The 13,971-nt window shown below is 42.4% G+C and overlaps 1 protein-coding gene and 1 pseudogene across 1 annotated transcript; one reads left to right on the plus strand and one right to left on the minus strand.

Annotated features, from left to right (window-relative positions):
* Positions 1–822: 822 nt before the first annotated feature.
* Positions 823–5,002, plus strand: LOC136454899 (uncharacterized; annotated as a pseudogene).
* A 248-nt stretch (positions 5,003–5,250) lies between these two features.
* On the minus strand, positions 5,251–13,356 carry LOC136454900 (protein ALP1-like). The gene is made up of 3 exons (XM_066455145.1): positions 13,195–13,356; positions 6,045–6,212; positions 5,251–5,961 (listed from the first exon to the last, which is right to left on the minus strand). Exons 1-3 carry the CDS (start codon positions 13,354–13,356, stop codon positions 5,251–5,253), a joined length of 1,041 nt encoding a protein of 346 aa, XP_066311242.1.
* Positions 13,357–13,971: the final 615 nt, after the last annotated feature.

The following is a 13,971-nucleotide window of genomic DNA, read 5'->3' on the forward strand; positions in this document are numbered from 1 at the left end:
CTAGCGGCTATGCTAAGCGGCAGTGCACGGTGGCATGACTGGTTAGGGAAAGCTGCAGCAACGCGTGGCCATCCACGACGGTGGCGCCACTGCTCCGGTGAGCTATGAAAGATATAGGCCTAATTGATTAACGCGTGAGCATCAGGAGGCTACCATGGATCAGCCCGAGGTGATGGTTGGGGCAGAGGATGACGGAGGAAGGCTGGCGACGTGCGCGCGACGAGCACGGCGACAAGCCACGGCGAACACGGCCACGTCAATGGCAGCGAGGAGGCGGTAGCGCTCCCACTAGCGTGCGCTCGGTGGAGAGGGAGCCAAGGCGAGCTAGTGGTGCAGAGGAATTTACGCGGGGTGAAGTGGTGAAGGCTGGCCATGACGTGGGCGATGACGGTTCATAACGGCATGGTGGCGGGTAGAGCTCCAAAATTGGAGCTCGGTTGAGCTGCAATCAAAGCGGGGTGGGGGTGGCTAGAGAGGGGACGTGATGGTGGAGATGCGGGCATGAGGAATTGATGCGAGGTGCTCACTCTCTGACTCATCGTGACTACGACACGACGACGGCAGCAAAACAGGGGAGAAAGAGAGAAACGGGGCGCGGCGGTGGGCTCGGCTCGTCCTCGCCTTGACAGGACATGGTCGGCGAGTTCATGGAGACCCACACGCAGACGCTAGCAAACAGGCATGCGCGCGCCCGACCGACGTGGCCCGCGCGGCCGCAGTGTCATAAATGACATGGCGACAGCGGCACGGCCACGTGTGCGCGACATCAAAATGGGCCAGCAACGCAGCGCGGTGCAGTGGTTACCGCGTATAGGCGCAGACATGACGACGACGCGAGGCAGCAATGGCAGACGCGACGGCAACGCCGCGTGGGACGGGGCAGGCGGCAGCAGCAGCGGCTCCATGCGGCGGGGCCAGCGGCAGCAGCAGTGGCTCCACGCGGTGGGACCAGCGGCGGCTCCGCGCTGCGGGCCAGCAGCAGCCGAGCCATGGCCAGGCCAGAGACGGCCACGGCCGGCCGCGCGCGGCAGCGTGTGCACGCTCGACCATGTGCACGGCATGGGGAGGCCACTCGGTAACCGCACACCCGGCGTCAACCAACCCGAGACATGTGACGCGCACGAATTTTAAAGCGCTCAACATGACCAAACGGTTGCTCCAGGAGCCAAACCAGCTTTACCATGCTCAAGATGGCATATGAGACTACCAAATCGAGCTATAACACTACACCACCCTTTAACCCAATCTCTCACAATAAATTGCTAAATATAGCAACGTCTAGTTGTTGACAGACTTAAAATTTGTGCGGGATTTGTTTTCAATTTGTGATTTCTAAGCTAGTGGAAATATTAGCTAGTAATATCATTTTTCGACCGCAAGTATTTCACTGATATCTACAAAGTTTGCACTTCAAACTTTATTTAAATATCACATACATGTTCTATAGTATTTTTGCTTAATAAAAATTAGTTTTAAACCCTACTTGTTGACTGTACAAATCGTGGAGCAACTTTCGTTTAGCGTTTTTGTTGATCGTTTTGAGTTACAGAAATTGATCTACACACTTTATCATATGCATTAACACATAAATATGATGTTCATGACATGTTTTAGTAGATAATTTACGGTGTAACACCGAGGGTGTTACATGCTGGCCCGTGCCAGGCCAGCCTGAGCCCGATGACCCTCGGGCCGTGCCGTGCTTGGGCCGAGCCAAAATTGCTGGCCTCGTGCTACATAGTCATTTATATATATACTGTTCATGGAGTTAACTGACCGAACCTAATGAAAAGGGCAAATAAGAACCCAAAGTTAAAATGAGGGCCAAGATGTTTTGGTTTGGATCTGTCTACGTGACATTCAGTTATTTTGGTCCCTAGTGTCAACTGAATTTTTCCCATACACTTACACTGTCTTCTAACTATATTTACACTATCTTATTACTATATTTACAATGATGTATTCAGTGTAATTTATTAGACCGAGTGATGTAAGTTCGGAATAACACAAATATATACCAAATTTTTTAAAAAGAAATTACAAATTATTTCTATGGATTCCAGACACAGAGAAATATATGTCAAATTATTCACAAATTCTTCACAAATTTCAAAAAAAACAAAATTTTCACAAAATTTCAAAGTTCCGTGCCACGTTGTCGCCACCGACGCCGACACCGAGGAAGGCGTAGCGTCTGGCCTTAGGCTGGTACTCCGAGACATGGTACTGCCACATCTGTGGCTACTGCCGCTGCTGCGTCGACATGAGTTGCTGCAGTTGCTTCATCATCATCGTCAACGATGTCACAGTGGGGAGGCCGGCGCGCGGGCCGTACCCCGTGTTGCACACGTACCGTGGCATCTGCGAGTCCACCCAGAGATGAGAAACACGATCGATCAGATCCAACGCTCGAAGGGCTGGGGCGGCGTGATGCTGCAGGCATCCGGCAGATCAAGCAGCAGCTCTCGGACCGAAGTCAAGATCCAACGCTGGAAAATTCGGTTGACGGTGACAAGTAAATCATGCAGTCGACGTATAGCATTTCCGTTTGGTTTTCCAGGGCCATCCGCCGAATTTGGGGCTAACCGCGTACCGACGACGCTGTCCTCTATTTACTCACTTATATTTTGTCGAGCATATGATTCTTCATGTATCTACTGTTCTCACATGCGTTATCGGCATCCTCAATGATTTCATTCAGGTTCTCCTTTATATCTCTTAATAATAATGATCGAGTATTTAAGATTGCCTGTAAATATAAGTTATTGGTATGGTATTCTTGTACGTATTGTAGCATTTATTAGCAAGTGGGACATTAGCTAGTGGACCGTATTATACTTTTATATGAAGGTTTTCCCTTATATCTCGTAAATGATCGAATATTTAAGATAGCTTGGTAAATCTTTAAGCTATTTGTATGGTATTCTTGTATCGTAGTAACATTTATTTGCAAGTGGGACAGTGGCCTTTATTTATATGGACCGTCTTGGTTTGCCTAGACCATTGGATGGCCATTAAAACGATTAGATTAACATGGTAATTGATGGCTCTTTACATATACATTTTGCTTTGAAATCTATACATAGATAGGCGAAAGGGAAAGCACTGCAGCGCATTGCTCACTCGTGGAAGAATACATGGAATTCAGGGGGCCGTTTGGATCGAAGGAAAGTCATGGGAATTTTGGAGGAAGGCTATTCCGGCGGAAAGGAAAGGAGACATGCGTTTGGAACAAAGGCTCCCTACCGTCCCTGAGGAAAGAAAACTGCATGCACGCAAAACGCAGGAACCAGAAAATCCACTCCAACCCAAGGGAACGCTGCGCTCGCTCGCTCCTCGACTCTCCCGCCACTACCTTTCTCCCTCCCGCCGCTGCCTTCTCCCACCATGGCCTAATCCCTAGCCACACGAGAGCACGCGGAGGCGCTCGCCGCCCTCCACCTTGGACAGATGACAAATCCGCGACTTCAAAGTGCATCTGGGCGGCAAAAACCAACTTGACCCCTTCCGTTTGCATCACCAGAACATGGTCTTGGCGTTCCCCAATCTAGAGGGGATGGCAAGATCTCACAAGAAAAAGGTAATCAATTTGATAACTGAGTAGCCCCTTGCTGGAATTTCTTCCGTGCTTTGTTAGTCTAGTTGGGATCTCGTTCATAGGTGGAGTCCTAGATTAGATCTGAAAATACTGATGATTTATTTTATTTTCCGCCAATTCAAGATGGCATCTGCTAGTTTGGTAATTCCAATGCATGGTTAAAATCCTGAAGTTTGTTTATCATACAAGACATTGCCTTTCCTCCTTTGCATTTTTTTAGTCCGTAGCATTCATCTTTCCCAATATTATTTTGAAACTGAAAATTTGTGTATCTGACATTATGTTAGGCACCACAAGAACTGTTGGTAGAGCAAACTGGAACCATCAGAGGATCCTTTATCTTATTGGACTTTTAAAACAACACGATTTACCAAGATTTAGGACAAACAATGCATGGAGCAAGGATGCATGGACTAGTATGGTTGGTCAGTTCAATTCAAGGTTTTCTTTAGCATTCACCGTGGCTCAAGTAAAACAAAAGGAGCAAGATTTGAAGGACTTTCGAGTTGTAAAGGATTTGAAAGAAGAAAGTGGTTTTGGCTAGGATTCTAGTAGAATGATGGTGACAGCCAGAACGTGCCTGGAGGGGATTGAAGGAACGTCGAAACAAAGACACTCTTCGTCGATGGAGAGATAAATCATTTCCATACTTTGATGATCTGTATGCTTTATATGATGGTGAATTTCAGTTCATGGATCTGACTGCCTATATTTTCATTAAACATTGTTGCACCTATACTTAAAAATATTCTGTACATATTTTGTACAGGTCGTTATGCTCAAGGAAGGAGTTGACATGGAATGGATCATTATGCAAATAAGGGAAAACAATCAGAAGTTCCTGCATCACATTCACCTCCACGATCCTGTTACCACATCGACCTTGCATTTTGATGTTGAGGGTCAAAGAGATGATACTAATTGGTTTGGCACTGATGAATTTAGTCCTTTCCCAAATCTAGTTAATGACTCTACTTTTAGTGCCTCCCCAGAAGAAACCCAGCCACAGATTCTTTAAATCTAGAGACACTTGCCCCAGAACAGTTTTCAGAAACTCAACGTCACACTTCCCGGCCATCTAGTTCAACTCCAGAGATGGATGATGGTAAGCGAGGAAAAAAACAGAAAACCAGTCGTAGTGCATTGACTAATGATTTCTAGGAGAGGTACTTAATGCTCAAAAAGGAAGAAACTGAGCGATTTGCAACCATAGAAGAGAAGAAAATGGAGGATCTATATAGCATCAAGAAGTGTGTCACAGCTCTTTTGAGGGGTTGCCTGATCTACAAATGGAAGAGATGATAAAAGAAGCAGACATTCAAAGAAAACCCAGCAAACAGGGAAACTTTTCTTTCATTTTTTCGTGATGAAACAAGGCTGGGATGGTTGCGCAAACAAATTTAGCTTCTGAAATCAAATTTACATGCGTGCAGGTATGCTACATGGTTCTTTTGTAAGTAGAAATGGCTACCATAACTAGCACGTCTTTTGTATAGACTAATGATACTGCAGGACTGATACTAGCATGTCTCTGTAGTGTATTGAACTAGTAATACTAGCATGCCTTTTGGGCCAGTCGTAGTGTAGAATTGATACTAGCATGTCTTCTGTAAGGTAGTACAAACTAAGTTACATTAAATATTTGAATTTCTCTATCGCTGACTTGTTCTTCTTGAAATGTAATCGTCCCACATCCTCTTTGCTATTTCATCTCTCATATCATTCCCAGCTTGGCGCAAATTGTTAAATGCTGACACATCATTACTGTAGTGGTCATCTCCTTCCGGTACAACTTGCATGTTACTTAGATTGATATCTTCAGTGGCACCATGCGCCAATGACATATCTCCATTGTATAGCCGTATAAAATTATTAGTTACACAACAAGCTACAGAGATATCAACTTGTGTGTCAATATCATATAATGATGCAGCCTTCAGTATGGGGTACCTCATCTTCAATATACCAATAATTCTCTCTATATGATTTCGGAGTGGAGCATGCCGTAGATTGAATAATTCCTTGTGATTTTGTGGGTTTTGTCCAGCCCTTCCCTGTTCTTGTAGATGGTATCTAGTTCCACGATATGGAGCAAGAAATTCTGGTGTGTTAGCATAGCATGCATCTACTAGATAGAATTTACTAGGAGGGACACTAAATCCATGGTTAAGTGCATCTTGGAGAACTCTTGCATCAGAAGCAGACCCCTCCCAACCAGCATGCACATGCACAAACTTTAGATCAAAGTCACATGCGACCATCATGTTTTGTGATAGACCTTGTTTTCTATTTCCATATGGCTCTTGTTGTCCGAGAGGAATAGTCATAGGAATGTGAGTGCCATCAATAGCACCAATACAATTCTGCATGTATTTGTATGCTTATTGATACTAAAACCACAAATAAAATTAATTTTGCCTTGATATACTAATACAAAATACATTACCTGGAAGTATGGAGCAGATTTAGGTTGCCTTAAGATCCGATGCGGGTGCAGAGAAGGTAGCCATATGTAGTTGCATGTGAGTTGTGTAAGTGCATTGAGCACTGATCTGAAGTGGCGTCTAATTGTTTTTCCGCTATGTTGAAATTGATCTTGCAATGTTCGATTGCCCTATTAGAGTTTCATGAATAAATGTGGCTCCATTTCGGATAAAATCGTGTATTGCTTTCTTTTCGGATGATTGCGATGAGGTTCCTTCTTCTAGTGTTGGGTGGATGAGGAAAATGAATTCATCTTCGTTTTGTGATCGCCGGCTATAGTTTGGATCCATAGAAAGAAAAGAACCTCCTATCACTACAAGGGATGAGAGATGTACAGCTATGCAAGTGTAAAGAATGAACACGTACGTGTGCTTGTGTATACTACTTGTCTTGCTAGTCTGGATGGGAGGTGCAACTCTCCAAGGTATGCAGCAGCATGCTTATATAGCGACGAGAAGCCAGCAATGGCTAGAATGCATGAGCAATTTCTGACCAGGCAAGCGCAACGGCTACTGGCTACAATGCACAAAAAGTAGTATCAGACTAGGAAAGAAAGCAATGACTACTAGTGTATACCAATGGCTACTTTGTTCATTGAAAAATGTGAAGATTCAAAATTATTTCCTGCAATTCAAACGGTCCAAATTTTTCATTCCTATGGTTTTCAATCCTATAGTTTTCCACTTTTCACTTTCCTCCGTTCCTGTGTTTTCTACCATTTCTCTGTTTTATATTCCTTTATTCCAAATAGATCCTCAGCTGGTAAACTCTAGGCTTACGAAAGCACTGTATACAATTATTACAACTCATCACTTGCAGAGACTGTTCAAACTATGCGAATGAAGCTACACATGGAGGGCACCCCAAGTAATTGGATCATATGAGGCTTGCTGGGATGGAGATCACCATGTCATCTCGATAATTCCGTCAGGCAGAACAATAGAAAACTGCAAATATAATAACTTAATAAGGCTGTCCAATCATCATCTGGTACATGCATCCTATAAGTACACGGCTATCTCCCGTCAAAAGTTTCCAGATTTCTTGCTACTCCGACACTTCTAAATGAGCTCATTAAGGTAGAAATAAAGTTCAAGATGCACTTGTATATATTCAGGTCATGATTCTAAGCTTTAGAAAATTTATTCTTTTTGCATGATATTATGATTATATTGTGATCCTTTTTAAAGGTAACTCATGTCAACTTTTTGAAATTTTATTAGCTGATATCCTACTACAAGTTGTTTGTGATGCTTCGCTTTATTTTGGTATGTATATTCTTCCGTTGCATATGAAATAATAGGTAGGTACGTGTCGCACGTGCATGTCTACTTCAACTTTGATAGAATTAACTTTGACCTTAGTATGACCTATGCGTTAGCACGGGTAATATACTGGTACAATTACTAGATAGTCACCACTTGCAGAGATTGTTTAAACTTTGCGAACGAAGCTACCACTACTACAGGATGGACTTGTCCTGTGCGGTAACGGCCTTTAGTCCCGGTTATCGCGTCGGGACAACAATCCCGGGACTAAAGGTGGAACCTTCAGTCCCGGGTCATCGAGCCGAGACTAAAGAGGGACCTTTAGTCCCGGTTGGTGTTACCAACCGGGACTAAAGGCCCTCCAGCCGAGCAAACGTGGCCGCACCCTTTAGTCCCGGTTGGTAACCCCAACTAGGACTAAATGTTCCTTTTCTTTTTCCTTTTTTTTTTGTTTAATTTGTTTTCAGTTCAGTTATACATATTTATTTAATATATAGTATGTTTTTATGTACGTATTCTACGCTGCTAATATAAATACACGCACGCATATAATTACATCTAATTCTCATCTCGAGCATTATTATATTCGAATAAAGTATGAAACTATATATATTATAGATATATATGTATATATACAACACTTTCATAATCTTGTTCTCGAAAATAACGATATCAATAAACATTTAATTTACATCATTAGTTCCTTAGGATCAAAGTAGAACTCGTCGTTGGGATTTAGCACTTTTTCTAGAAGATATCCTGCTATTGACTCTTGAACTGCTTTCAGATGGTATTTTTGCATGACCCTTCGTTTCAACCATTCAGTCTTGCATTTGAAATAAAAGGAAAAGTATTAATACATATATATATATTCATTTAAAAATAAATAAAAATTGATATATACGTACTCTGAGGACATCTTCAGAAGTTCTTCTTATGTGTGCAGTGATAAATTCACAAACATAGTATCCACACAAGTTATTACCTGGTTGCTGCCGTAAACACCACTGTACGAGAAGAAGATTATTCTCATCATCTCACACGTAAATTGAAGTATGATATAGTAATTAAACACGTGGGAAAGTATATATAGTACAACTTACTGGTATTTCAACTACATTAAGTGGTGCCTTGCGATCCTTGCGGTGTTGCCGAATAAACTCTTTCCAAACCCTGTGCGACCAATAATGTACGATCGTTAATAAATTATGGAAAAGGCTATTTAATAATAGTTGTCGCGAGAGATCGAAATTACCCCTGGATAATGTCTATCATATCTTGGTATAGTGCCCGCTCTTTTCTCAATGAGTCCAAGATTACTAACCGACTTGAGTTTAACTCAATGACAATGAGTATCCAGTAAAACCTGTATTGGTTTATACACACACGTACATGCATATAAGTTGTATTGATATTACAAAAATGTGTAGACTACATTATTATTAACACTTACTCAAAGTTGTACGGAAAAGTATTGTTGTCTTGTCGTGCTGCTTCACGAAGAACTTCATAATATTCGTCTATGCTTCAGATACCCAGTGCTCCTTGACAATAATATCGGTTTTGAATACGATATAAGGATCAATGAAGCCAATACTGGTGTCTTGTATTCTTTGGAGCTCTGACATCTGGAATCTGTATATAAATATAAGTTACATGTGAGGATAATTATATACACGTACGCATGGAAGTGAGTTTATTAAATAAAAGTAAGAATCACTTACAAACAAAAGGAGCTAATGATTGATTTATCCAGAGCGTCCAAGTGGAATAGTTGATGCAATTCTTCGAAACTAATATGTAAGATATCATCTCCACGGAAGTAATGATGGTCTCTAAATCTGACAAAGATCCACTGCTCACCCCTGCCACACGCCTGCATGTACCACTTGTTGAGCAAGTACATTTGCATACCCAATTCCTTTAGAGCCACAGGGTTGTACAGACTTTTGCCAAATTTATAAGTCTTCCAGGTATCAACTTCCAGGTTCTGGATTGGAGCTTTGCCCGTCAATTAATCCAAGGTTAAACCAGTTAGTTCAAAAAAAGCATTAAGGTCTTGAACCGACACTTCTCTAGAGTTGTCTGGTCGATAGACTTCTATGTTGGAACCATATTCATTAGCAACAACAAAATTTTGCATTGGCTGCTTCTGTTGTCCGGGCTATGGGACATCCTTCCCTGATGCTCTTTTCCTTTTCTTATGTGCATCATGTGACTTCACGAGGGAGCGGTCATAGTCTGATAGTGGCGGAGGCTTATGAACTTCAAGCATCTTTTTCTTGTGAGCTTCGACCTTCTGCCTCAGCTGATCTCGTGGTATGTAAAAGTACGACTTCTCCTTAAGCTTCGCTTGTCTCTGCTTTTGGATATCTATAAAAAATCTTTCACTTTTTTTGTCTTCTTCAGCTGCTATTTGCTCATCAGTCTTTTCAGGAAGTATTTCTTAAGAAATAACTCTTTTTTTCGGGGTCTTCTTTGCCGCCGAAACCTTAGACGTCTTTGTAGTGCGTCACTATGGAGGGGGTGGGGGCGGTGTTGGAGACCGGCATGGAGGCGATGAGGCCGGTGTTGGAGTTCGGCGTGGAGGCGTTGGAGATCGTTGTGGAGGCGGTGGGGCCGGTGTAGGAGTTGGAGATCGTTGTGGAGGCGATGGGGCCGGTGTAGGAGTTGGAGATCGCCGTGGGGATGAAGTCATCTCGCCCCTGCGACGCTATGATGAGATGGGGAATGAATGATTGTGCTAGGCTGGGGAGAGACCCTGCTACAAAAACAAGTTGTGGATCAATTATTTTTGAAGCCAATATAAAATTAATGGAAAATAATATTTCATTCACTTTCATTCGTACCTAGGGTGAGGTAGGGGAAGCGGTGGCGCCCTAGGAATAATGATGAAGCATTTGCGCCATTGAATAAATGTCTTCTTTGCTTCTCCTAGTGTCTTCTCCCCATCACCGCCTTCAATGTCAAGAGGAACATTGTTGTAACCTTTGAGCACTCTATCGACCGAGATGCTAGCATATCCAGGTTGAATAACTGACCCATGGATTCTTGGTGTCTTCGTTCGGTCTATTGGAGATACAACCCCGATAGCCACCCTGATTGATGCATTATTACCATCTGGAATGTGCAGCTCACATGTTGTTAGAGGCTCGGTAATGTCATCAACAGGGAAGCACAACCCAGCGTCACCTTGAATAACTGGCAGCTCTGTGGAAGCACAACTGCTTTTCATCTGACCAATGGGGCTAATAGTGACTCCCGACGTTGATTGCGATTGCATTTGACTCATTGCTAGCTGCACTTGCCTCTTGATCTCCTCCTGCATTCTTGCCTTAAGAGATTTTTTTGTTCATGTGATTCAAGCAATGCTTGTCGTGACTTATTAACAAATTGCTCCAATACACGGATTTGGTCTGCCTCCTCATCCTTCTTTCTCTAGCGGCTTCTGTAGGTATCCTTGTCTGCTGGGAATGCTTGTAGCCACAGAACCGCCCCATAGCCTCTTGTTCGACCACCATGTTTGGGATTCTCTAGGGCATATGTCAATTCATCCTTTTCTCTGTTGGGCTTGAAAACACCACTATCAGCTTCTTCCCTAGCACGAGCTAGTCTCTGTGTTGCTCTCTCAATTTTTTAGCCAAAAATTAGCTTGCCAGTGTCTGGGTCTAGGCTTCCCCCATGAGCGTAGAACCAATTCTTCACGCGTTGAGGCCAGTTCTTCTCTATTGTTTCAGGTATGATTCCCTTGGCAGTAATCTCTGCTTCTAGGTTCTGCCACTTGGGAATAGCACTCCTATAACCACCTGATCCCATGCGATGATGGTATTGCTTCTATCGGGCATTCTGCTGATTCCTCATCACACGTTCCTCACTCTCTTGAGATGTCTTGTATTGTACGAAGTCATCCCAATGGGACTCCAACTTGACAAACGCCTTAGCATTGAAATCCGGCATTTCATTCTTCAAGATAAACTTTTTATACAATGTCTTCTTCCAACTCTGGAACAATGTTGTCATCTTCTTCATTGTCCAATCCCTCACTAGCTCCTTCAAAGCATCATCTGCTTGTAATGTGAAATGCTGAGTGATATCTCTCCAAGCTAGGTTCTTGTCACGATCAGATACAAAACTAACATTAGGAGTGGATATCTTCTGCTTCCATTCACGAGCACTAACTGGGATCCTATCCCTTACAATGAACCCACATTGATTGACATATGTCTGAGCATGTGGTCCCAATGGTTTGCCGATGTCGGTATCAAATTCTGATATTATGAAACGGCCCTCTAATGACTTTTTTGGCCCTCGGACTTTCCTACTCTTGTCGGTGGTTGATGTAGATCCAGAGATCGGCTACATGAGTAGAAACACAACGATTAACAACAAATATACGTACGCATACATCTATAAGAGATGATAGATAATCGAATATACCTCGCTAGTATTTTCTTGCGCGACAATTTGTTGATCTTCAACCACCGGGATATTCAGGATATCCTCATAATCAGCAAAGTACTAACTCGTGTCATCTATATCCGTATTGGTGCCGGCATTGATAATATCCGCCATTATGTCATCATTCAAGTTATCATCCGGAGCAGCCATTTGTATCTTCAAGACATAGATAGAATTACTATGGCACATAACATAAGTACAATATCCAAGTGATATATAGATAGAATTACTAAAATAAAATATGCATGTGATATAGAGATAGAATTACTAATAAAATATGCATGTGTCAATTACTAAAACAAAATTAAATCTAACATATATATAGAGAGATAGAATATAATTACTAAATCCAATTAAATAAAATAACACACATATATCTAGATAGAATTAATTACTAAATCTAATTAAACCTAACATATATACATAGATAGAATTACTAAATCAAAATTAAATCTAACACATATATAGAGAGAGATAGAATAATAATTACTAAATATATCAAAAACTATAATAAAAAACTATCTAAATAAAGTACTAATTAAATTTTAATACATTTAAATCTAATTAACATATATCAAAAACTATCTAAAAACTAACTAATAAAACTATCTAAAAAACTATCTAAAAAATATGGCCGAGCTATCACTACTAGAGAACAGACTTTAGAACGATGTCCCAATTTGGCATTGGCCTTGGCATTTTTTGCCCCTAGTACTAGAGAGGCCTTTAGTCCCAGTTGGTGTCTCCAACTAGGACTAAAGGTCCCTGCCCAACGGCTACTGCGCTCGACACAGTGGCAGGGGACCTTTAGTCCTGGTTGGAGACACCAACCGAGACTAAAGGTGGACCTTTACTCCCGGTTGGAGCCACCAACCAGAACTAAAAGTCCTCCAACCTTTAGTCCCAGTTGGTAATACCAACCTAGGCTAAAGGTAGACCCTTTAGTCCCGGTTGGTAACACCAACCCGGACTAAAGGACCCTTTAGTCCGGGTTGGTAACATCAACCGGGACTAAAGGTCCCCTGATGGGTTAGTTCAAAAGGAAAGCATCCCATCCATTGTTAGATGTGTTGTGTAGGTGGGGTGGTAAGCTACGCGCGAGATAGTGCATGAGGTCTTGGGTTCGAATCTCATGGGGCACAGCGGTGGGAGGCATTATTTTTTTTAAAGCTGGGAGGATCTTTAGTCCCGGTTGTGGCAAATCGGGACTAAAGAACAACACCTTTAGTCCTGGATTGCTAGTCTCGGTTGGGAAACCGGGAGTAGAGCTAGTTCCCAACCGGGACTAGATCTCATTTTTGTAGTAGTGTATAGCTAGCAGGCGGGCAGATGGCGGGCGTGCTGGCCAGCCACGGGGCCGAGCTGAGCCGCACGAGGACGATGTACGGCGAAGACGAGCTCGATGGCCGCCGGGCGGGGCTCGACGACGAGGCCGGGCGGGGGTAGACGACGTACGACGACGGCGTGGTAGAGCTCGACGCGGCCGGGCGCGGCAGAGACGAGATCGACGTTGTAGATCGAAAAGTAGAATATGAACAGAGGAACCATTTGATATATATAGGTCGGGACCCTTTAGTCTCGACTGGTAACACCAACCAAGACTAAACATCCTTTAGTCCCAGCTGGTAAGCCGAACCGGGACTAAAGGTCCAACCCTTTAGTCCCGGCTCGGCTTACCAGCCGGGACTAAAGGTATTTTTGGGCGGGCAATTCCACCCACCCTTTAGTCCCGGTTCCTAGCCTGGGTCGGGACTGAAGGCCTGAAAATTTTGGTAGCCCGCCGGAGTAATTGGAAAGGCCTGGGATTTTGATTTTGTTCTCCTTGTTTAATACTAATTAATTCTATAGCAACTTCAATACTTTGCAATATTTATTTTAAAAAATACTATTGATTAACTAATTATTTATTGTAAATAGAAAAATTTTGTAACCTAAAGTTTTTAATTTCTTTTATGAATATAGAATATAAATGTTACTATTACTAAGTATTTTGTTAATGCAAATATATATTTTTAACTTAAAATTAATAAAACTAATATTATTCGGTAGGAAATTTATTATCACATTATTGTAACGTCAATGTTTCAATTTTTTCTCGGTTTTTTGACCAAAATGACAGAAAATTTTTGTTGAACCTATAAAAATAAAGAAAATATAGTATTT

This window comes from Miscanthus floridulus, chromosome 5, assembly GCF_019320115.1.
Source record: "Miscanthus floridulus cultivar M001 chromosome 5, ASM1932011v1, whole genome shotgun sequence".
Classification (NCBI taxonomy): domain Eukaryota; kingdom Viridiplantae; phylum Streptophyta; class Magnoliopsida; order Poales; family Poaceae; genus Miscanthus; species Miscanthus floridulus.

What these genes read in the sequence shown, in the direction of transcription:
- LOC136454900 (XM_066455145.1), bottom strand. Translation starts at nt 13,356, where the DNA reads ATGGTTCCTCTGTTCATATTCTACTTTTCGATCTACAACGTCGATCTC. An exon ending in CCATCGAGCTCGTCTTCGCC is followed by an intron (nt 6,213 to 13,194) that starts GTACATCGTCCT and finishes AAACTCTAATAG; the next exon opens with GGCAATCGAACATTGCAAGA. An exon ending in AATCTGCTCCATACTTCCAG is followed by an intron (nt 5,962 to 6,044) that starts GTAATGTATTTT and finishes AAATACATGCAG; the next exon opens with AATTGTATTGGTGCTATTGA.